This window comes from Erpetoichthys calabaricus, chromosome 9 (assembly GCF_900747795.2).
Source record: "Erpetoichthys calabaricus chromosome 9, fErpCal1.3, whole genome shotgun sequence".
Lineage (NCBI taxonomy): Eukaryota > Metazoa > Chordata > Cladistia > Polypteriformes > Polypteridae > Erpetoichthys > Erpetoichthys calabaricus.
The window spans coordinates 100,926,450-100,950,535 of NC_041402.2; the positions used below are offsets into that span (position 1 = coordinate 100,926,450).

A 24,086-nucleotide genomic window follows, 5' to 3' on the forward strand; every position below is an offset into this window, starting at 1 on the left:
CTTCCCCTGTATTTTTATTTTTAATATCTAAGCATATTAGTTTTAACTCGATGCAAGCCTTTTAAACTTTTCCTTTCAGATATCAGTGAAATTGTGAAAAGGAAGTAAAGCAATTTGTTTGAATCAAACAGCAGAAATTGCTGTTAAAGGTTTTGACATGTAGGCATTATTTTAAATTTCTAGTGTTGGTAGAATAGTGAATGTAAAATACCAGGCTTTAGCACATTTGTGCAATTGGTTTGGTTATGTTTTGGGCATTTTAGTATTTATTGTTTCCCTTTTTCTTTCCTTTGCTTATATTCAACATGTCAAAGTGTTCCATACTGATACAATTTTTGGATATTCAGATTCTAATATATAGCTAAACTGTGGGGGCTAGTGTCCAGCATGTGAATCTATGCATACCATTATATGCAGCATATAAGCACACAGAGAACACAGAATGCTTTCTGGTTTGATGTTAAACATTGAACTTCCAAAATCTCAAAACAGGTACAATCCTTCTGCTTGACGTGTGAAGATAACTTACCATTTTTAAACCTTGGCCTACAAGTATCTACTGTTGGTCTGGCTGTACTATTAACAAATGGAAAAATCAAAACGTTAATGTACATTTAAATAAATTATGTTTGCTTTTGCTTTTAATTTGCAAAGTGTGCAGTACAAACTTAATATTTCACTGTAGAGAAATGGAGAATACAATAAGGTCACTAGTCAAAAGAAATATGCCTTAACAATTTTTTATTAATCATTTTTGGAAATGAATTGTCTTAAAATAGCAGCACCAAATAAGAAACATTTTAAAGGTTAATGATATTCATTTTGTAAGTTTGAAAACCAAAATAAAATGTTCATAAGTTATGCACTGGCAACTTCAAGCTGTGTTCAATAGTTTTTTTTTTAAAGAAAAGTAAGATATTTTTGCAACCAACATACATGGATATATATGTATGAATTATTTTATATTTTATGTTTAATTCCTGCCCACATTATGTTTTGCCATTTTCCTAATACTGCAACTTCAGTAATTTTAATTAAAAAAATCTACTTTATTAAAAATGTAACTAAGTGCATAGCTCCAGACAAAATCAAAATAATGTACATGCTCCATGGATGAATATGAAATTTAAAGAATATATGTTAAAAAGCAAAAGGATGTTTATTATCTCTGAAAACTAGTCTTCATAAAAGAATATTTGGAGTTAACTTTTTCACACAAGATTTAGTCAACTGCTAAAATAGCCTTATACAATGAAGAATTACACAAGAAGTACAAATCAAATCAGTTAAATTGTTAAAATGAAATGATCTGTGGCTATTATATTAGAAACACACAACCTGCTTATTAATAATCCAGCCTTAATCCTTAATTACTTTTGCATTTTCTGTTGAGAAGTAGCTACAAATGCACAACATCTCTCTCGCAGATCCACATTCGTGGATTTTTTGGCATTCCTGTAGTAATGTGTTTCTTTGATATGCAGGCATGTTTGTTGCTGAAGCCGAGAACAGCTTTAAATGGAGATCTGAAAGTGAGAGAAGAAAGAAGAAAGGTGTTTTTGACAGTGCTGAATATTGAAATACAAAAGTAAATAATCATATTAGATGTAAATTAAATGTATTTTATTTCATGATAAAGATAAGACACTGACATTTCTTGTATCACTCACATACTGTGCATGTTTCACACATAGTGGGACAACACAGCTCAAGTACCACCAATTGTATCCATGTTTGGCTTGTTTAAGCACATGAGTAGAACAGAGTATTGAAGAAAAGACTGCATGCTTTCATTAGTTTCTCTTTGAACTGTTTTAATGATTAATTTAATATGAAACCCTCTATTATTTCAAAAGGTTTTAATAATGTCATTTGGGGGTGAGGGGAAGTGGGAGGGTTGAATGCATCAGTCTTAACAACTGAGTCAAAGTTCATGAAATTTTGCATATTACCGTTAATACTGTACATCTTAAAATCTGATCATTCTGAAGTTATGAAGCAGCAACTCCCACATCGCCAACTGACTATTATGGGGAAGAGGGAGAGTAACAAATGCCATTTTATATTTCTTCTCTTATAGTTTTCTTCTATCTAAGATGGGTTGAAATATAAGTAATCAACGTAGACTTCAGTATACTCAGCTTCATTGATTGCAGTCCACTATCTATTGAAAATATTTTATAATGCATATGTTATTAAAATTCATTATTTTTTCTTTCCAACAGATGGTGTATCACACATATTAGTAAAGCTTTTATGATTCCCATGCCAAATGTTTGTAATGAATGTAGTAATACTTGTAAAATGCATTGCATTTTTCATTCCAACAGATGGAGCATTGAAAACATTAGCATTGCTTTTACAAATCTTATATTAAATGGCATATAACAGAGATATAGCAACTGGATGAACACACTGATACACAGACACTTGTCCTTTTAGGACATTCCTTGATTCTCCAATCAAAAAGACCAATTCAAGACATGAACAATACAGGAAAGTGAAAATAGGCAGAACTCGATACATATAACATGGATTCAATGATGAATGTTACTGCCTTTGAATTGTGCTAAGATTAAGTCCCAGCCCCTGCAATCTGTTTTCAGGATCACTTCACTGCTGCCTGAGCACAAATTGTTCTACTGGATGGAAGAAAATAGCAGCTGTGAAGCAGGCATAGTAATTTCAAGATATTGGTGATTTGATTTTCAAGTAATCACTGATATTTTATGTTAATTTCACTTACATTTTTGGAAGTTGTTTTATGTAGATAATTTGACAGCAGGGGTGTTGTCAAGAACAGGGCCTGTTAAAGCCAATTTAGGCATTCCTTGTGTGATTTTTGAGCTATGCAAGAAATAAATTGTTGTTGTTATTCATGAATTGAATTAAAGTGAACAAGATCCTGAGCCCAACCATCCAAATAAGAAAACGTCAGGCTCTTTAATCTCATCCTCAGCTGAAAATATAATAACTAGAATTTAGTCAGCACAAAGCTGTTACCCCTGACCAGAAAAAACACCTACTGGTAAACTGTATGTATTCTTGGATTTTAGGGTTTCTAGGCTTGACTAATATTATCAAACATCCATGTTTGCACATTCAGGGGTGGCTCAATCATTGCATATTTTCCCACCTAATTTTTTTCTGGAAAAATGTGGATGAAGACTTTAGAGATTATACAGTATGGCTGCATGTGAAGTGCTGCAGAACCAAGACATGTTCTGGGATTCCCTTTGGGTTACTCCTGTCTCTTCCCATACCATTTTGACCTTGGAAGTGGATTTTAATGGATTTTATCACTGACCTGTTTTCATTTAAAGAATTTACCAGAATCTTGGTCAATGTCATTGGGTTTTTGTTCTCATTTTATCCCTAGGAAAGGGCTTCCATTAGCTAAACTGTTGGTTGATATCTTTCTGGTGTGAATTGTCATCCTTAACAGTTTCCGTCATCTATTGCACACTATTGCACACTATGGATTGCAACCCAAAATGGGTTGTGGGTTGCTGCTTTTTGGGTCACACATGGTCGTGACTCACCATTTTATTTAAAATGAAAAGGGCCTGTGATTGTTTGCCATTGAATGTTTAAGCAATCGACATTGCTCTGCTTAGACTATTGGAGGCGATTAGGTTGCAAGAAAAAAAAGAAACACTGATATATTAAGTCAGACTGTAGTCCACAATTTACCTCTCTATCTTTTTGAAGTTGTTTTGTGAGAGATTTGGTTGTTTGGTTAATTTTATGTTGGGGTATCATCCAGAGTCCAAAGGCCTAACGATATGGTTTAACCATGATTTGAAAAAATATCCGAGATGTAATGTCAATCACAATTAGGACTATTGTAGGACTGTGTTGCTATAATAAGGGAAACACTACAAATATTTGAGGAAAGTGTGATTAAATGACAAAAATGCAATAGTTTCTTCATGTAATGATCCAATTAAAGCAGAAATTTGCTGAATTATGTTTGCCACAGGGCGGCATAGTGGCGCAGTGGGTAGCGCTGCTGCATCGCAGTTAGGAGACCCAGGTTTGCTTCCCGGGTCGTCCCTGTGTGGAGTTTGCTTGTTCTCTCCGTTTCTGCGTGTGTTTCCTCCGGGTACTCCGGTTTCCTCCCATAGTCCAAGGAGATGCAGGTTAAGTGCATTGGCGATTCTAAATTGTCCCTAGTGCTGTGTCCTTGGTGTGTGTGTGTGTGTGCGCCCTGCAGTGGGTTGGCACCCTGCCCAGGGTTTGTTTCCTGCCTTGCGCCCTGTGTTGGCTGGGATTGGCTCCAGCAGACCCCCGTGACCCTGTAGTTAGGATATAGCGGGTTGGATAATGGAAGGATGGATGTTTGCCACAATACCAACACCAATTACATTAGTGATACACAGTTTTGTTTGACCTTTCATAGCTACTGCTTGGCAACCATTCCAAACTTCTTTCTGATTGATCTCCCAGTTACTAGTCCTCACTTTGTTTGTCTACATTGTGCTCTGTCATTCTATTACCGATCCTTTCCTCCTTTTTCTTTCTGTCTGTGCTACAAGCAATACATATAGTCAGAGTCGAAATGTAGGATCCTGAACGGGATGATATTTTGATTAAGTTGGTAAAAGTGCAGTCTGGGCACATACTGCTTAAGGAACAAGTATGTTAGAACAATGCGATTATTACTTGAATGCTTGCAAATATTACTGGACTAGCTAGGGAGTAAAAACCTGTCAATCTCCAACTACTGTACTCTAAACATATGTTTGTAAGTGCAGCTGAACATCACAGACATCTTACTGAGAGGTGTTGCTTTTACTGTAGTGAATTTGGGCTCAATAATTGTGGTGAATAGGATCAAAACCATTCCCTTCCTCCTTAAAGATAGATATTGCTAAAATGAATAAGCCCACTTATTGAGACAATTTTATATTTGTACCAGTCAAGGTAGAAGACTGTCTGACACATGATTGAAAAACAGCAGAAAATTTATTAGCATTAATTAATTAAATTATTAAATTAATTAGCAATTAATTACAGAATTAAAACTGACTCCTTTTACTTTAAAAGTAACAGTATGTGTGTGGATAGTAATCCATTGGGGAGTGGTATTATTGAATATATTTCTCCTCCACTTACACTACAAATGGGCTCTTTGTATAGTGAAACAAACACAGCTGTAACTATTCCCAGGACTATTCCAATACTCATTTTGAGTTACCCATGGCTAGAATGGCACAACCCTGTTATTGACTGAAAATGTAAGGAAATTAAAGAGTGGGGTTCCTTTTGCCATAAAAATTGTTTGAGAGAAGCCCTGACATCAGCGTTTCACTGTAACTCTGTTCAGATGCTTCCTTCACAATTTGAGGATTTTACAGGACCTTTTCAATAAAAAAAAGTGAAATGAGTTTCCTCCATATAGAGATATTGATTTCTGTATTGATCTTTTTTCTGGGGCTCCTTTACCTAAAGGGTTTAATTAATATCTTGTTTCATCCTGGAAGTTTAGTAATGGATAAGTATATTAAAGATAATTTGAAAACAGGGTCCTTTAGCCTTCTAATAGTCCAATTGATGTCAGATTTTTTTAATAAAATATAAAGGATGGGGGTCTATGACCTTGCATTAATTAAATGAACACTTGAAAACAATTATCCTCTTCCTCTTATTTCCTCACTAATCAATCAAGTGCCAGGTTCTACTGTATTTAAGAAAGTGGATCTACAGAGTGCATATAATCAATAAGAATATGTGAGGGGGACGAGTGGAAAGTGGAATTTAACATCTCTACAGGGCATTATGTGTTGCTGGTGATGCCATATGGATTTGCTAATGCGGCGGTTATATGTCAAGCCTTTGTTAAGATACCTTTAAAGAACCTTTGGGTTTTGTGTCCTAGTTTATTCTGACGACATTTAGATTTTTCTTAAAGATATCAAGATACATGAGCAGCATGTCCGTCAGTGACTCAGAGCTAATAATTTGTATGCAAAACATAACAAGTGTGATTTTTTAGAGTATGAAATTTCCATATTTGTTGTGAAAATGGATCGATCTGAGGTTGCTGCTGGAAGTCATCTGAGAGTATTAAGCAAATTCAGAGATTTAAGAGGATTTCAAATTTCTATAGAACATTTATAGAGAATTTTAGTACAGTTAAATACCTTACCACTTTAATTTTGAAAAAGAGTTAATTGTGCACTTGAATGGACCGCAGAGGCTCTGGCTTCATTTGATGCTCTGAAAAAATAATTTACGTCTGCACCAATCCTTTAACATACTGACCCCTAACTCCAGTTAATTGTAGATGTTGATGCCTCTGGTATCGGTGTGGGGGCTACTTTGTCTCAGCAGTTGTTGGACTTTAAGGAGACCCATCTTTGTGCTTTCTATTCAAAAAAGAATGAGCACAATTATGACATGGGTAACAGAGAACTGTTAGCTATTAAGTTAAGATTGGAGGACCGAACATTGGTTGGAGGGGGGCTCAACTTCCTTTTGTTCATTATCACCTATCAGGCTAGAAGTAGAAACAGCAAAGATGAAACTCTTGCTAGACAATTTGAAACCTATTAAACTGCAGAAACTCCCAGCAATATCATTCCCCCTGCAAAGTTTTTAGGTGCTGCCTTTGTGCAGCTATCGGATGATTCACTCTCCAAACTAAGAGAGTCATTAATTGATCAAGAAGTTCCACCTTTCCCCTCTCGATAAAGTGTATAATTTATCAAATTTGAGGAGATAAGTACTAGATAGGGCCCATGGTTCTCATTTGTTTGGGTATCCTATTATAACCCCGAGAGAGGAAATGTTTAAAAGGTTTTTTTGTTGGGAGGGTATGACCGGTGATCTGAAAGGTTACATTAAGGTTTGTGACATTTGTTGCGGAAATAAACTTATGGTTGGTTATCCTATTATTTGCAGCTGGTTTCATTCAGACCATACTTTGTGAGGGTTATATAAAATTGACATTCATGGCAGGTTTCTAATTCTTAGTGATTTCAATTTTCATGTTGATAATTAGTGTTGCATTAAAGCAAGAGAATTTATTAACTTACTGAACTGCTTGGATCTTAGCCAGCACATCAGCCAATCTACACATAAAGGAGGTTTCATGCAGGGCATAGTAATTTCAAAAGGAATACAACTTGTCAAGGAAGGTTGTAGATAATGATATATCTGATAATTTCTTCATTTTATTATATGTAGAAATAGTGGTAGAACATATTGTTAAAAACATTTTTCAATGCACCAGAGGCCTCTAGGTTTGCTAACATTTTGAAAAATTAGTCGGAATGTATTAGGATACAGCAGTGTAACGAGTAAGGTGGGAAAAATAGCTTGGAAGACTCATTGAGTGTTTGAGCTTAAAATTATAATTGATAATGCAGGAAATCCACGAGCTTTATTGTCAACCATTGATTGTTTTCAAATCCATCTTAATCAAAAAAGTGACACCAGAAAACTTTTAGAGATGCTTGTGAGGCTTTGGCAGCATTTTTAAACACAAAATAAAATATTTTAGGTACTATATAATTCATCTCTCCAAAATTAAAAGAATGTAGGTGCTGCAGGCTATCCTTGAGACCAGTTGCATTGAATCCTCTTGGAAGAAACCTGGAAACAATAAGGAGCAACTTAAGAACATTTATGGTAGTTAGTATGTCCATTTGGGGGCTTGGGTGGTCTTTGGCCTTGGAACTCCTTCAGATTTAGTTTTATTTTCTCCAGCTTAATTGGAGTTTTTTTTCATCTGTTCTTCCAGCCATCAGACCGTATCATTGTCCTTATCTTAAGAGACATAGGTAGAAAGAGAGGAGGTGTATGCAGTTCAGAAGCCACACCGAAACAGCATGCTGTCAAAGGACAAAAGTGCAATGGCATCTAAAATATGCACCATTTAAAAGGAGGAGAAGAAAGGTTGCACCATGAAGGGACATACTTTTAAGGATTGCCTTACTTGGATTAAGAAGAATTGTCTCCTTAATTTATATGGACATCTAAAGCTTGCCATATGAACATTGATTTTAATCATTTGGGTTGTATGTTTTGTTCTACCACTGACTTCAAGTATTTAATTCCTAGTTTCTCTGCAAATAAACATGAGTAATGATTAAAATTTAAGTTTAAATATTTCTTGACTGAAACTTAGTTTATTGGTATCCACCACAGTGTGCTTGTTTGAATGATTTGTTATTTGCTTAACTCTTTCAAAGCTAGAGATTTGGCATTGTTGGAGTATGTATTGCATATTTGTTCAAGTGTGAACTATGCTTGTTCTGTTAAAATTGTAAAGCCCTTTAAAGGGTAAAGAGAAGGTAGCCATCCTCTGACCCCTGTTGAAGTTTTGAAGCTGAGGTCACCAGTATAACACATATTGCTGTTTGATTTGCTAAGGCACTCTGATGGGTAGCCCTTTTAGGGAAAGAAACCCAAGGGCACTAACTGGCCCTTGGCCCTTGCTAAGGTATTCTGAAGTTACTTTGTATTTGATCTGTAACTGTGTTTGAGACATGATTGATAAAAGAATATTAAATAGGTAATTAATGCAGGGTGTACATATAAATCAAGGCTAATAATTTAGGCATTTACAAGATTAACTTGTCCACCAATATAAAGGGGACCTCACAGGTTAAAGTACCTTTTGGAAACACTTTCAAATAACAAAATAGGTATGATTCAAATGGCCCTGATTCACTACTATCTTTGCTTGAGTAACGTTCTTCATCTTTAGTAAACAAAAATATACAGAAAATCTGTTTGATCTTGTCCGTCTGAGGCAGAACTCAGTTAGCAGCGGTGTTATTTTACCTTTTTTTTTTTTTTACTATCATCCCGAGGTATCCTATATTTACTGAACCCGAGGGACTTTAATTAAAGTAAATGCAAGTATATACACCCATGAGTTTCAGAAAAAGGGTTCAGAAAGAAACAGAAAAGACAGTTAAAGCTTCCATCTAAGTCTAAACAGGCCTCAAATTCAAGTTCAAAGTACAGCCTGCCATAGACTGACCTGGAACATATAGGTGAACTTTTTTGAGGCAACTTTTAAAGGCATACTAGAAAAAACTGAGGTAAAAATACAGGTAAAACTGAATAAGTTTGAGAATAAATTTAGAGAACTTGGTGCTCAGCTTGAAAATGTTAAGCAAATGTTCAAGACTCGTATTGAAATAATTGAACAACTGGCATCTACCGCTGATGAAAAAGCAATGGCTGCAAATTCTGAATACAAAGTGCTTGGAGACAGACTACTTGCACTGGAAGATGGATACAGAAGGAATAATATCAGAATTGGAGTTCTCCCTGAAAACCATTAAAGTCCAAAACAAGTGAAATTCATAGCTGAACTATTCTCTAAAATAATTGGGGAGGACTTTAAATCGGACACCGTGATATCAGCAGCTTACCACATATGTGGCTCTAATGCCTCAAAACCTAGAAGCCTCATTGTATGTTTTGACAAATTACAATCTAAATTAAATTTGATGTCACTTTTCAGACTTAAAGAGAGATTATATTTGAAAATAACCACATTCGTATTTTCCTGATTTCTCACCTTCAACAGCTGCTAAACTTGCTGCATTTTACAGTATTAAACAAAGCCAAAATCAAAAAGAAAAAAAATCACACAGAAGACAAAAGTTCGTAGAAGAAGGAAGTTTTGAGTTGAGATTTAAAGGAGGAGAAAGAGGAGCAATCTCGGAGTGACAGAGGAAGAGAGTTCCAGAGTTGAGAGGCCACAACACTTAAGGACCTGCCTCCCAGGCTGGAGAGTCTGGTGCATAGAGCAGTAAGGAGATTACTGCTCGAGGACCTGAGAGAGCAACAAGGAGTGTAAGGTCCTAGGAGCTGATTGAGGTAGAGAGGGGCAAGGTTATGTAGGGCTTTGAAGGTGAGAAGCAGAATCATGAATTTATTCCTTGATGGAGCTGGTAACCAGTGCACAATTGGGAGACAAAAGGGGAGATGTGAGCAAAACGCTTTGTGTGGGTGAGGACTCTGGCTGCAGAGTTCTGAATGTACTGGAGCTTCGGTATAGATTTTGCAGGGAGGCCGATGAAGAGGGAATTACAGTAATCAATATGAGACATTATAAAACAATGAACCAGAGTTTGAGCATCATATAAGGACAGAAATGGACAGAGGCGGGCAATGTTACGGAGAATGAAATTTTGGAAAGAGACCCAATGTGTAGCTCAAAGTTAAGTGATGAATCAAACAAAACACTAAGATTTCTGACAACAGGAGCAGGTTTGACAAGTGTACCATCAATAGAAAGAAAGAAGTTGGATGCCTTAGAAAGTAGGGAGTTTGGGCCTACCAGTAACACTTCGGTTTTATTATCATTAAGTTTGAGAAATTTATTTTCCATGCATAGTTTAAGATCAGTGATGCAGTCAGTGAGTGTTCTGGGAGGCGAGTCTGTAAAGGAGTGTGTACTAAGATATAACTGTATATCATCTGCATAGCAGTGGAAGTTAAGACCATGTCTGAGAATAATCTGACCCAAAAGGAAGGATATAAAGTAGAAAGAGTAATTGCCCAAGGACTGAACCCCGAGGGACACCACACAACACAGATGAGATGAAGGATTTATATTGGCTGAGTGTGACAAACTGTTGCCTATTAGAAAGAGAAGGGTCTAGCTGCAGCCCGCAATACCTATGACATCAAACACAGAACGCCCTTCATATCACAGAATGCCCCTAATATCATTCACGGAACACCCTCAGATGTCGGTTTCGATATGTCCATCATTGTTTTTGTCGGCGCTCGAAGGAATGGTGGACTTTGAATAAATCTTTATGAAAGCTTTTTGTGGAAAAAAGAACAAGACAGAGTTTGAGTTGTAAATCAAGATGGCAGTGAGTTTGTTGCAAGTTTCATTAATATTAGATAACATCATACTTTTTTGGTAGGGTACGTTGTACCAGAGTGTATTAAAGATGTTAGCTGAATTGACTTTCAGGTGCCGTGCAATACTAAGCACTTTTAGAAAGTATTAAACAACAAGCAGGTCCATTTGTGTAGCGTATTGTTACAGGGCTGTTTGGAAAACTCAATTCGGAATAGTAAATCAACAGATTCAGCTGTAGAATATTTTTTATACTAACTAATATTATATATAATTGTCCGTTATTGAGTATAACTGACCATAGCTAAGTGTAGTGGATCGTAATCAAATTATCATTGAACGTGATTAAGAACTTATAATTGCTCTGCCCTATAATTGTCCTGTATATCACGTATATGCCAGTTAATCAGAAGCAAAACCTATCAGTAACCTGGTATTTTAGATACCAAAATATATTTCAGAAAAACAGTGAAGAGAGATTGAGCCAATATAAAGTGATCTTCCACTGAAAAATGGAAAAAGAGCACAAGTTTCTAAGACAAACACAGTTAATACTGGATATACTATTTTTTTCTCGTATAGTAATGTTACTAGTCAATAGCTTGAATACACTTTGGTCACTTTAGATGACCTTTTTTCATAGTTCTGCATATATATTTACAGTACATAATGGAAAATATTAACAAGTAGTTACAAACAAAGGTCAAGTGTTAAAGCAATATTCAATTACCTCCTGTTCAAGAAAGTTCAAATTAGACTCTAGACAATGGGGAAAAGAACAGCCAGTTATTATTATCATTTTATTACTTTGTAAAGTTCTTTCAATGATAGTATAGTTTGTTTAAACTCTTAAAACAATATTCAGCTTTTCATGCTTACCTCTCCTGCATGCTTCAAAAATACTGCTTTTGAAGTTTTTGTTTCCAATTGAAATAAAGTCAAACGTTTGTTCTTGTGCGTATTTGTCAGTTTTAAGAACTTTATATCTATTTTATATTCACCTGAGATGCATAAGTATATTCAAGTCCACAGAGGAACCTACAGTTGTGTTTGGTGCTCTAGACAGGAATTTGCTTGTCTATTTTCCTCTAAAAGATCAGCTTATACAGGCCTCATCAACCACTTACTCTTCTTCTTTCGGCTGCTCCCATTACAGGTTGCCACAGCGGATCATCCTCTTCCATATCTTTCTGTCCTCTGCCTCTTGTTCTGTTGCACCTATCACCTGCATGTCCTCTCTCACCACTTCCATAAACCTTCTCTTAGGCCTTCCTCTTTTTCTCTTCCCTGGCAGCTCTATCCTTAGCATCCTTCTCCCAATATACCCAGCATCTCTCCTCTGCACATGTCCAAAACAACGCAATCTCACCTCTCTGACTTTGTCTCCCAACCATCCAACTTGAGCCGACCCTCTAATGTACTCATTTCTAATCCTATCCATCCTTGTCACACCCCATGCAAATCTTAGCATCTTTAACTCTGCTACCTCCAGCTCTGTCTCCTGCTTTCTGGTCAGTGCCACCGTCTCCAACCCATATAACATAGCTGGTCTCACTACCGTCTTGTAGACCTTCCCTTTCACTCTTGCTGATACCTGTCTGTCACAGATCACTCCTGACATTCTTCTCCACTCATTCCACCCAGCCTGCACTCTCTTTTTCACCTCTCTTCCACAATCCCCATTACTCTGTACTGTTGATCCCAAGTATTTAAACTCATCCACCTTTGCCAACTCTACTCCTTGAATCTTCACCATTCCAGTGACTTCCCTCTCATTTACACACATTAATTCTGTTTTGTTCCTACTGACCTTCATTCCTCTCCTCTCTAGAGCATATCTACACCTCTCCATGGTCTCCTCAACCTGCTCCTTACTATCGCTACAGATCACAATGTCATCAGCAAACATCCTAGTCTATGTGGACTCCTGTCTAAACTCGTCTGTCAACCTGTCCATCACCATTGCAAATAAGAAAGGGCTCAGAGCTGATACCTGATGTAATCACACCTCCACCTTGAATGCATCTGTTACTCCTACCACAGACCTCACCACAGTCACACTTCCCTTGTACATATCCTGTACAACTCTTACATACTTCTCTGCCACTTCCAACTTCCTCATACAATACCACAGCTCCTCTCGAGGCACCCTGTCATATGCTTTCTCCAGGTCCACAAAGACGTAATGCAACTCCTTCTGGCCTTCTCTATACTTCTCCATCAACATCATCAGAGCAAACATTGCATCTGTAGTGGTCTTTCTTGGCATGAAACCATACTGCTGCTCACTAATCATCACCTCACTTCTTAACCTAGCTTCCACTACTCTTTCCCATAACTTCATGCTCTGGCTTATCAATTTTATTCCCCTGTAGTTACTGCAGTCCTGCACATCCCCCTTATTCTTAAATATCGGCACCAGTACACTTCTCCACTCCTCAGGCATCCCCTCACATTCCAAGATTCCATTAAACAATTTGGTTAAAAACTCCACTGCCATCTCTCCTAAACACCTCCATGCTTCCATAGGTATGTCATCTGGACCAAAGGCCTTTCCATTTTTTCATCATCTTCATGGCTGTCCTTACTTCCTCCTTGCTAAACTGTTGCACTTCCTGATTCACTATCTCTACATCATCTAACCTCTTCTGTCTCTCGTTCTCACATTCATCAGCCTCTCAAAGTACTCTTTCCATCTGCTCAACACACTCTCCTTGCTTGTGAGAACGTTTCCATCTTTATCCTTTATCACCCTATCCTGCTGCACATCTTTCCCAGCTTGCTCCCTCCCTCTAGCCAATTGGTACAGGTCCTTTTCTCCCTCTTTAGTGTCCAACCTCTCATACAACTCATCATACGCCTTTTCTTTAGCCTTTGCCACCTCTCTCTTCACCTTACGCCTTATCTCCTTGTACTTTTGTCTACTTTCTGCATCTCTCTGACTATCCCACTTCTTCTTTGCCATCCTCTTTCTCTGTATACTCTCCTGTATTTCCTCATTCCACCACCAGGTTACCTTTTCCTCCTTCCTCTTTCCAGATGTCACGCCAAGCACCCTTCTTGCTGTCACCCTTACTACATCTGCTGTAGTTTCCCAGCTGTCTGGTAACTCTTCACTGCCACTCAGTGCCTGTCTCACCTCCTCCCTAAACTCAACCTTGCAGTCTTCCTTTTTCAACTTCCACCATTTGATCCTTGGCTCTGCTCTCACTCTCTTCCTCTTCTTGATCTCCAATGTCATCCTACAGACCACCATCCTATGCTGCTTAACTACACTTTCCCCTGCCACCACTTTGCAGTCTTCAATCTCCTTCAGATCAACTCTTCTGCATAGGATGTAATCTACCTGTGTGCATCTTCCTCCACTCTTGTACGTAACCCTATGTTTCTCCCTCTTCTTAAAATATGTATTCACCACAGCCATGTCCATCCTTTTGGCAAAATCCACTATCCTCTGACCTTTTTCATTCCTCTCCTTGACACCATACCTACCCATCACCCCCTCGTCTCCACTGTTCCCTTCACCAACATGCCCCTTGAAATCCGCTACAATCACCACTTTCTGTCCCTTGGGTATATTGCTCATCACCATCCAACTCACTCCAAAAATCTTCTTTCTCACCCATTGCACAACCAACTTGCGGTGCATATGCACTAACAACATTCATCATCACACCTCCAATTTCCAGCTTCGTAATCATTACTCTGTCTGACACTCATTTCACCTCCAAAACACTCGACATACTGTTCCTTTAGAATAACCCCTATTCCATTTCTCCTTCCATCCACACCATGATACATCAATTTGAATCTACCTGGCCTTACTCCCTTTCTATTTAGTCTCTTGTACCGACAATATATCAACCTTCCTTCTCTCCATCACATCAGCTAACTCTCTCCCCTTACCAGTCATACTGCAAACATTCAAAGGTCCTACCCTCAGTTCCACTCTCGTTACTTTCCTCCTCTCCTCCAGACATATCTCCCCCCTCTTCTTCTCCTTCTCTTTCTTCTTCGGTCAGCAGTAGCCCAAGTTCCACCAGCACCCTCTTGGCTAACAGTACTGGTGGAGGTCGTTGTTAAGCCGGGGCTCGACCGATCCGGTATGGAAATTTGTATTATTGTCCGCATATTGATTTGGCAAAATTTTACACCGGATGCCCTTCCTGATGTAACCCTCCCCATTTATCCAGGCTTGGGACCGGCACGAATAAACGCACTGGTTTGTGCATCCCCTGTGGCTGGGTTACCTCATCAGCCACTTACAAAGCCACAAAAGGACAGTGGTGGTCCATGTAGGTATGTGAAGCTCTCATAACTTGTAAACTTTGATCAATTGACACTTTTAACACAATTGATTGCAGCTAGAGCTCCACATTAACAACAAGATTTAATTTGACAAAATAGTATACTGTATACTTTTCCACCTTTTGAAAAGCTTGCTTGGATTAACTTTAGATTAATTAAATCATGACTGTTTATTAACACAATTTTCTATTTTAAAATATTTAGTAGAATATGACAAAGATCAAAGTACGAATACTTTAATTTTTAAGAATGTAAGCGTGGAGTTACATTACCTACAATTGTCAGGCAACATATATTTTCATAAATGTTTAAAAGCGTCATTGGCTGTATCTTTTATTATAATGTTTGTTCTGATTAAAAAAAAATAGCATACTATTTTTTATTCATAGAATTTATTGCAGTTTCCTGATTTACATTTCTTAGGAAGACATACCATAAATTAGAGGATGGCGGTGTCTTTTCTTACTTCGTAAAGCCAGCATTAAAGGTGTGTAACTTTTCAAGCTTTTTCTAAGGGAAGAACAGTTATCAGAATATGTCAGCTTACAGTATTTCTGAATTATTTTTATCTTCCAGCCAAGACAGTTGTCTTCAGTTTCCACATGAGAAGAAGGACATTCTGTGTACCACAGGTAGTGCTTCCTAATTCTCAGTTTAAAAGTTCTCCGACACTAATTTTATATATTAGAACTTCACAAAAAGTCTTTGACCAACAGGTCACAAACCAGGCCTACAGTGAGGCCTTCACTGACATGTGCCTTTCTACAGCCCTGTGTTGTGTCTTAAAAATGGGGGCTTTGTGTGCTCTAACTGATTTATTAAATGACAATTATTTCTGCTTCCAGTAATTCCAGACAAGATAAGGAACAGCAAGGACCTTTCTCCGTCCCTCCTTTTGCATTACTGAAGCATATGCTGCCTATCTCTCCTTTTCTCACTCACTCACTCACACATTTCTCAAGGGCTTGATATTGTGTATGCTTACTCCATATGTGATAATGTAAAATATATTTTGTAAAAGTATAATGTGGTATGAGACTATTGAATATGTTGACTGAATTATTTATGCCAGTACAATGAATAGTATCAAATTTAGTTTACTGTTCTTAAAATTTAGGCAATGAATGGCTTCATAGGCTTGCTTTTTGACTGTTTTCCTTGTTCTTCAAAGATCAGTTTCATCTGTGGCATTAGGTAGCATTAACTGAAGTTGCAGGTCAGCATATTTATGGTTATGTGTAGTTGTTAGCAAATTGTAATGTATTTTAATTATTGAAATGCTACATAATTGATTTGCAGAAATGCATAATATTTAATAATCTGTATTGCTGTGCCTTGTAGCATGGAAAATGTGGTTCGCACAAAGCCACAGCCCTATCAGGTATGTAGTGAAATGATTCTTACCGGCACAAACACAGCAAATGCCTTAAAGGTAAGGATTCTCTTTTTCCTTTTTCCTTTTCGAAATCATTCAGTCATCAATCAGTCTAGAATGCAGTGATCGTTTGCTTCAGGTAAACACTTTAAATTACATATAACCTTTTACATGTAGCATTTCTATTGCAATATGTTTAGGTGAGTGTTATAGTAGTTTTTAAAGAATACTTACTACATTGGTAACAATTAAATGACCTATTATTTCAAATGATGAATTTGGCCTTCACAAGTGACTATATTGTGGTAATTGGACTATCTTTGTCTTTCAGGTACTCATTTAAGTATAATTCCTGTAGGCGTACAGATGGAATTGAAATGGGTCTTACAGCAATGTATTAGTAAATAAAAATGTATGCTTTTTTCACCTCAGAGCACTTAGTCATTTTTAATTATTTGTGCACTTACTGAATGGTTTCTAACTAAACACAACACTCCCTTGAAGATGAACTGCTATGGTTGTGTGCTGGAGTTTATTTTTTCTTTTTAACTCTCCTCATGAATACAGGGAGTACAGTAGAGGCAAAAAGCAATAGAAATCAATCGTGTTAAGCATTCCTATGACATGCTGTGGTCATATTGGTGGGTTTATTTCATAAGCCAATTTTACTGTACTTTGAGTAAAAGTGGAGTTAATGTGTTGATATTCCTAATAAAATACTTCACATTCTGTATTGTTTTCTTTTTCACAAAAAAGTCTTCATTGAGCAAAAACATCCTGACTGCTTGTGACCGACTTGTTGGGACAGAACTCAGGCCAAGAATTCTGGAAATGGACGAGGATGAAGGAACACACACAATTGGAAAATTAGATGAAAGTGGAAACGATGAAGATATTGAAGAAGTCATGTCCTCCTTGTTATTTACTTTTGACTGCATGAAGGATATGCAGTCATATCTCGATGAGATACGGGGTAAAAAAAAATTCCCATCAGTTGCTGCTGTTTTACCAATTAGATTGTTATGTTTTGTTTTAATTTTGTCAACCTTTAAAATTTCCACTGTAAAGAAAGGTGGGGATGGACTGGCTCTCTGACCTGGTTCAGTAGTTCCTTGTCTACTCAAAAGACCCATATAGTGGATGAAGGACACTGATGGGTGTCCTGACTGGTATTGTGTGCTTTATTTCTTTAAAATATATTCATATTTAACCTGAAACTTGTATGTGTGTGGTTGTGTCCAGGGTTTGGGTGCTAAATGCCCCCCACAGGTTACACTCACCTATTTGGTAGTTTAAACAATGAGCTTTGTGTTTTGATACATCACTTTAACTTTCAAGACATAGACTGATGGCTTGTAAGTTCAAGATGGGAGTCTAATTAAAAGCAAAAATTAGTTGGGACAAAAATCTACAGCCCCTGGGACTGAATATGAGAACCACTGTATCAAACAATGCCATGTTACAAATCAGGATTATTAATATATACTATATGTGTTTGGGGGTGTGTGTGTGTGTATGTATGTGTATGTATGTAGGTATATATGAGAGAGAGGGAATATATGTGTGTTTCATGATTTACATCTTTTGTAATGTTTAAAATGTGCTTATCTGTTTATTCATCCTTTTCATGTCCATAACAGTCTGTGTGTTGTATGTGATAACTCATTTTAGAACTACACTCACTCAGACTTCTTTAACTTATTACATAACTTTGCTCCCCTTCATCATCTCCATGATGCATACTGGTACAGCAGTTAAGTTTTATACTCCATATCATCTTGTCACATCTGAATAATGTAAAAACTGCTCTTATAGAGGTATGTTTATAGACAATAGCTTAGCATTCAACACTGTTTTATGGCATTTAGGACTTCATAGTGAATAGACCTCGGCTTTGCTGATTGCCAGCATCATATCTTCTATGCTCACCCGCAACCCAGGCACACTATGGGGTAGTGTGCTAATCCCCCAGTGTGACTGTGTGTCTGGACACCACACCAGCTCCATCATTAAAAATGCTACTGACATCACCATCATAGGCCTGGCCACCAACAATGATGAAATGGCTTGCAGACAAGAGGTCTATCTGCTTGACTCAGTGGTCCCAGGACAATCTAACCTTTCATGCCCAAAAATTAAGGAGCAGGTCATAGACTTCAGAGAACGGATTAAGCTGTGGTTTGTTTTTGTGAGGTGCTGCGGAAATGGTGAGACTTGTTTAAATTTTGTACAGTAACAATCATTGATGAATTGAGGAGAGAACAGCATGTTTTGTTTATTGCCAAGTTCACCAATGCCTTCCTGAGATGTCTCACAGATGCTGTGTGGACTCCATCTTCAGTGGCGGCATCACATCCTGGTAGGGCACACATGCTTGGGTCACTGCAGAGGGTTGTGAAAGCCACAAAAATATTACTGGCTCCTAGTTGCCTTTTGTCCAGGATATCTAGAAGACAATCTGTTAAGATTATTATATACTCAGCCATCCTGCACAACTGTTTTTCTTGCTCCTGCCTTCAGGCAAATAGTAAAGAATCAGTGGCCCTCAGTATGGCTTCAGAGAAAGTGTTTTAGTTGTGGAGTTACTGAACAGCCAATCGTAATAACAAACATTGTAAGAAAAAGACTATGTATAAATATTTCAAATATAACTGAATATATGTCTATACTGTATATTGTGTTCTATGTATATTTTTTGTGTTTTATTATATTTTCACTGTTCTGGAGAGACATGTAAGTAACAATATAATTCTGCTGTATGCACAAGACAATAAATAATGTATGTTTAATGATGAGATCACCTCTGGATGATTCCCTGCTCAATGCACACTGCAACCGACCCACTGTTTATTATTATTATTAGTAGTAGTAATAGTATTTGATATTTATCAAAGATAAAAAAGACGACGACTCAAAGACAGTTTGTTTCTATGCTGACCTAAGTTGGGTCTTTGCGGTCTACTTAAATGTTGCACGAAAAAGGTTGTGGGGAACAGCCCGGACACAGACAGGCAGACATCGTTTCAAGCACCACAACACGTTTATTTAAAACGACTATATACAAAGATGACACACACAACCCACTTCACCCCAAAGTCCAGGCCTTCTTCCGCAATGCCTTTTCCTCAGGTCCGCCTCCACTTCTCTCCTCCGAGCTCTGTCCTTCTCCTACTCCTGACTCCAGCCATTGAATGGAGAGAGGTGGCCCCTTTTAAGCTCACCCGGACGTGCTCCAGGTGCCTCCCGATTAGCTTCCGCCGGCCCTTCCTGGTGTGGCGGAAGTACCGGCTGTGCACCCAGAAGCACTCCGGGTGTCCATGGTCTTCTTCCCCCCAGCACTTCTGGATGTGGTGGAAGTGCTGAGGGCCAGGGCTCCATAGGCATCGGGGTGACCCCTGGCGGTGACCACGGGCCCCTATAGGGTTGAGCTTCCAAACTCTGTTCCCGTGGTCCCCAAAGCCACCAGGGCGGTCGCCCCCTCGTGGTCTGGAGGAGGCATAAGCCCTCCTCCGGTCCTTCTGGGTGTCCCAGCTTCACCCCCAGCCGCCTGCCAAAAGTTTAATAACAATCATGATTGTCTCAAACTCAAAAGTTATTCAAAAATGTAAAATTTCTTGGCTGTCATATACCGTTCAATTTATATGGACATGACATACAGTATTTCACACATACAGCTTTTAGTAATGAAAACGTTGATGGATCAAATCAATAAATAAATGACTGACTGTTTCCTAAAATGTTTCCCTGACAATTTTAAAACCAATTTTATATGTAGCACTATTTTTGCAAACCTTTTAAAAATTAATTAAACTTAATATTGTTTCACGCGTTTATAATTTGCTAGTGGAAATATGAAATACATTTATAGATTGAAAATCTCTAGGTATGAGTTTCATGAGCTACATTCTGTTTGAAACACTAAATGATAATAAGATTTGTTACTTTTACTAGAATGTAACGGTTCCGGAGAAAACATAATGAGGAACCATTCAAAATAGTTAAAAAAAAAAAAAACTTTATATCGGCAAAGTGCTTAGAATGGTTGGATAGCTTAAGTGTGAGACTGGAAGTCATTTATGTTTGTCCAAATAGAAACTGTTGTAACTTGTACAACTGCAGCATACTGTGCAATGAGCGTGTCAATACTGTCTCGCAGAGGGCATGATGCGAGTGACGTTGGGAAAGGGCGTTATGATAATCGCGTCATTACATAGAGTCATTACATTCATTACGTCATTACATTCCGTGGCTGACGCTATGGGCGTTCCGTGATATGGAGGGTGTTCCGTGTCTAACGTCAGAGGTATTGCAGTCTGCAGCTTCACTCTGTTGATTAGAAAGATATGACATGAACCATTCAAGGGCTAAACCACAGATTTCTACAGCAGAGAGACATGACAGGAGGAATTCATGCTTAACAGTGTCAAATGCTGCACTTAAGCCAAGAAGAAGGAGAATAAGTGAACCGCAATAAGCGGACTGGAGAAGATCATTAAATACACGATGAATTGCTGTCTCCTTGCTGTGCTGTGTGCGAACGCCAGACTGAAAAGGCTCATAGAGTGTATTGTCTAGAAGAAAAGCATGGAGTTGTTCTATTACCTTAGCCAAAAAAAGGAGATTAGAGATAGGTCTGTAACTGGAGAGAGAAGAAGGATCCAGGTTAGGTTTTTAAGGATTGGGGTAATTGCAGCAGTTTTGAGGGCAGTAAGGACAGAACCTGAAATGAAACATGCATTTATCAATGAGGCAACAGGAATACTAATAATGGATGAGCATGTCTTAAGCAGAGAAGTGGGAGCAGGATTAAGCATACAGGAGGAGGAATTAGACTTATTAATAAGTTCAGAGATGGCGAGAAAGTCAACAGGTGAGGCTGATGTCTTGATGATGGAGATGGCACATTGGAATGATTGAGTGATTGAGGTGTGGAGGGGAAACTGTGATAGATTTGATCAATTTTGGTATCAAAGAAATGTAAGAAAGCCTGACACTGTTCAGTTGTAATGGGGCATACTAGTGCCCCACATGCTAGTGGAGGGCATTGGAGGAGTTTATTAACAGTCCTAAAAAGAGTTCTAGGCCTAGACTTAGCACCATTTGTGAGAGAGGAGTAATAGTTGGAGCGAGCAGTGTTAAAGACATCCCTATATTTAAGTATGTGTTCATTGCAAAGCTGTGAGTGAACTATGAGGCCTGTTTTCTTATAAAGCTGCTCAAGGGGCCAGCTAGTGGCTTTCATAGCTCTGAGCTCATGGGTGTGCCAGGGACAGGAGGTGGCTGGAACCTGCCTAATCCTTAAGTGAGCAAAGTTATCTAGCAGTTGGGAAACACAGTTGTTATAAAGGGAAGCCATGAATTCAGGAGAAGAAAGACTATGCAGGACAAATAGAGACGAAGACAGAAGGGAAGCACCAACAAATTGGAATTAACAGACCTAATGTTGCAATAAGAGACAGTCTTTTTCTCAACAGAAGTAGTGGTAATAATGCTAAAGTTACATTCGGTAAGATTATGATCAGAAATACCAGAGAATGAACCTGAGACAGAGACATTATTCAGGCCATTTGAACAAAGCAAATCAAGAATATAACCATGAGTATGAGTGGGGAAATCAACATGCTGTATCAAGTCAAAACAGGCCAAAGTTGAGATGAACTCAGCTGTAAGAGAGCAGTTGATACAACATGAATATTAAAGTTACCAAGTACAATTATAGTAGTGCAAAGAGATGAGATTCAGACAGAAAGTTCACCACAGATTTGGGAGGGCGGTAAACTAACAACAGCAGCACAGGAGGGGAGGAAACCAGTTTCACAGCAATATATTCAAAACATGTGACTTCAAAAAAGGAGAGTTCCTTCATTGTTAATGTAGATCTATAAACCACAGCCAGGCCACCCCCTTTTCCTGTTAACGTGGGCTTAGATATGTGGCTGTAGTCAGGAGGAGATGGCAAGTTTAAATGTAAATAGTCACCAAGTTGTTGCCAAGTTTCTGTAAGAAGAAACATGAACACTACCTTCTGGGAGATGAGGTCGTTAATCAGCAATTTCTATTTAGTGATAGAGTGAGCATTCAGTAGGGTGAGACTAAAGTTGGAACAGCCGGGAGATTAGGGCACAGACACTTTCTGAACAGGACAAAGATGATCCATGTTCATTCATTGGACGGCCCTAGTGTTACGCCAGTGAACACGGTGAGATGTCCACATAGTTGCAATTGATGCGTCCGAGCCATAGATCTGCGGGAGGCCTCTTTTAGACCAGTGAATATAGCGAGAATGCCGTGTAATTCCAAGCGACTGGAAAAAACTACAAGTCAGGGAGTCCAATCGTGGATGACAGTCAAGATGTTTAAGTTCAGATGGAGAATATATGAGCTGCATTGCCAAAAAAGTAGAAATGACAACACACAGCACAACTCCAAGCCAGAGACAGAACAGACTATGATAATCCAGACACCGGTGGACACCCGCAAGAGCAAACAGAATGTAACACAATGGCGTTTGGATAAGTTGCCCCCCACATTTCGCCCCCCATAATTTTATCCACCCAACACACATTTCACCACCACTATATTTTTCCCCGGTATTTATGTACATATCTATAATTGCAATTAAAAATGTAATAAACCTTACCTAACATTGAGAATAAAAAAAGTTCACTCAGGTAGTGTTCTTATACGACTCACAGATCAATGATTGCCTCCATTAAAGGTGAGAATTGTACTTAAAACTTAATCCGTGTTATGCGATATAGTATTGTACGATTATACTGGATTTTGCACTTTTTTTTGCCAGTACTACGGCCATTTCAAGATATGTGTTTATGGTTTTCACCGCCTGATTATCAGTGGTGCGTGGCCATGTTGAAGAACCATCAACACCTCGCAGACAGAGCAATATCAAAACTGTTGTGTCATCACTCACCGCATCATGTATTACTTTCTCACTGAAAGCGTTATTTTTGCATCGTGACTAAACCTAATATCAACTTTATAAAATTTCACTATGGCAGAAAGAATTTCGTCAATTAGAGGTAAAAGAAAATTGATGATTTAAACCACAATTATGCATACAACTTTGAGTTCTAATCAATAATTTTATAAACAGAAATTATTTTTTGTGAACATTAAAATTACAAAGATATTAATTTAGTACATAATTGTATTTTAAGTATGTTTTTTCGCATGTGATATTTATTTTTGTAAAATTGTTTAGATTTTTTAATCGAAATAAAAATGTATATGTTTACAGAGTGTTTCATTTAAGTGATGCAGTATTGCTAACTTTTTTATCATTTTGCTACAAAAATGTTTAAATTAGGGAAGTCAGTTTTGAACGTTGAGAACGATTATTCACTTTATTTTTTCTAGAAACGTCCAACACTCAAAATGTCTGGGTGTGGGTATTAGAAGTTACTGGGGTAGGGGAGAAATATCATGGAGGCGAAATATAGTGGGGGCAAAACATGCTGGGAGCAAAATGCGAGAGGCAAAATTTCCGCAAACCCCCAACACAACACCATGCTAGCTCCAGCTACACACGTTAGCCAAACCAAA

The 24,086-nt window shown here is 38.0% G+C and overlaps 1 protein-coding gene across 1 annotated transcript in view; it reads right to left on the reverse strand.

Moving 5' to 3' along the window:
* Positions 1–741: 741 nt before the first annotated feature.
* The window catches only part of LOC114643360 (C-type lectin domain family 4 member A-like), a 100,471-nt gene continuing 77,126 nt past the window's right edge, over positions 742–24,086 (reverse strand). The window contains exon 6 of the mRNA XM_051931745.1: positions 742–1,526. Within this exon, the coding sequence (XP_051787705.1) occupies positions 1,400–1,526 (127 nt within the window). The 3' untranslated portion in view covers positions 742–1,399. The remainder of the gene's footprint in view (positions 1,527–24,086) is intronic.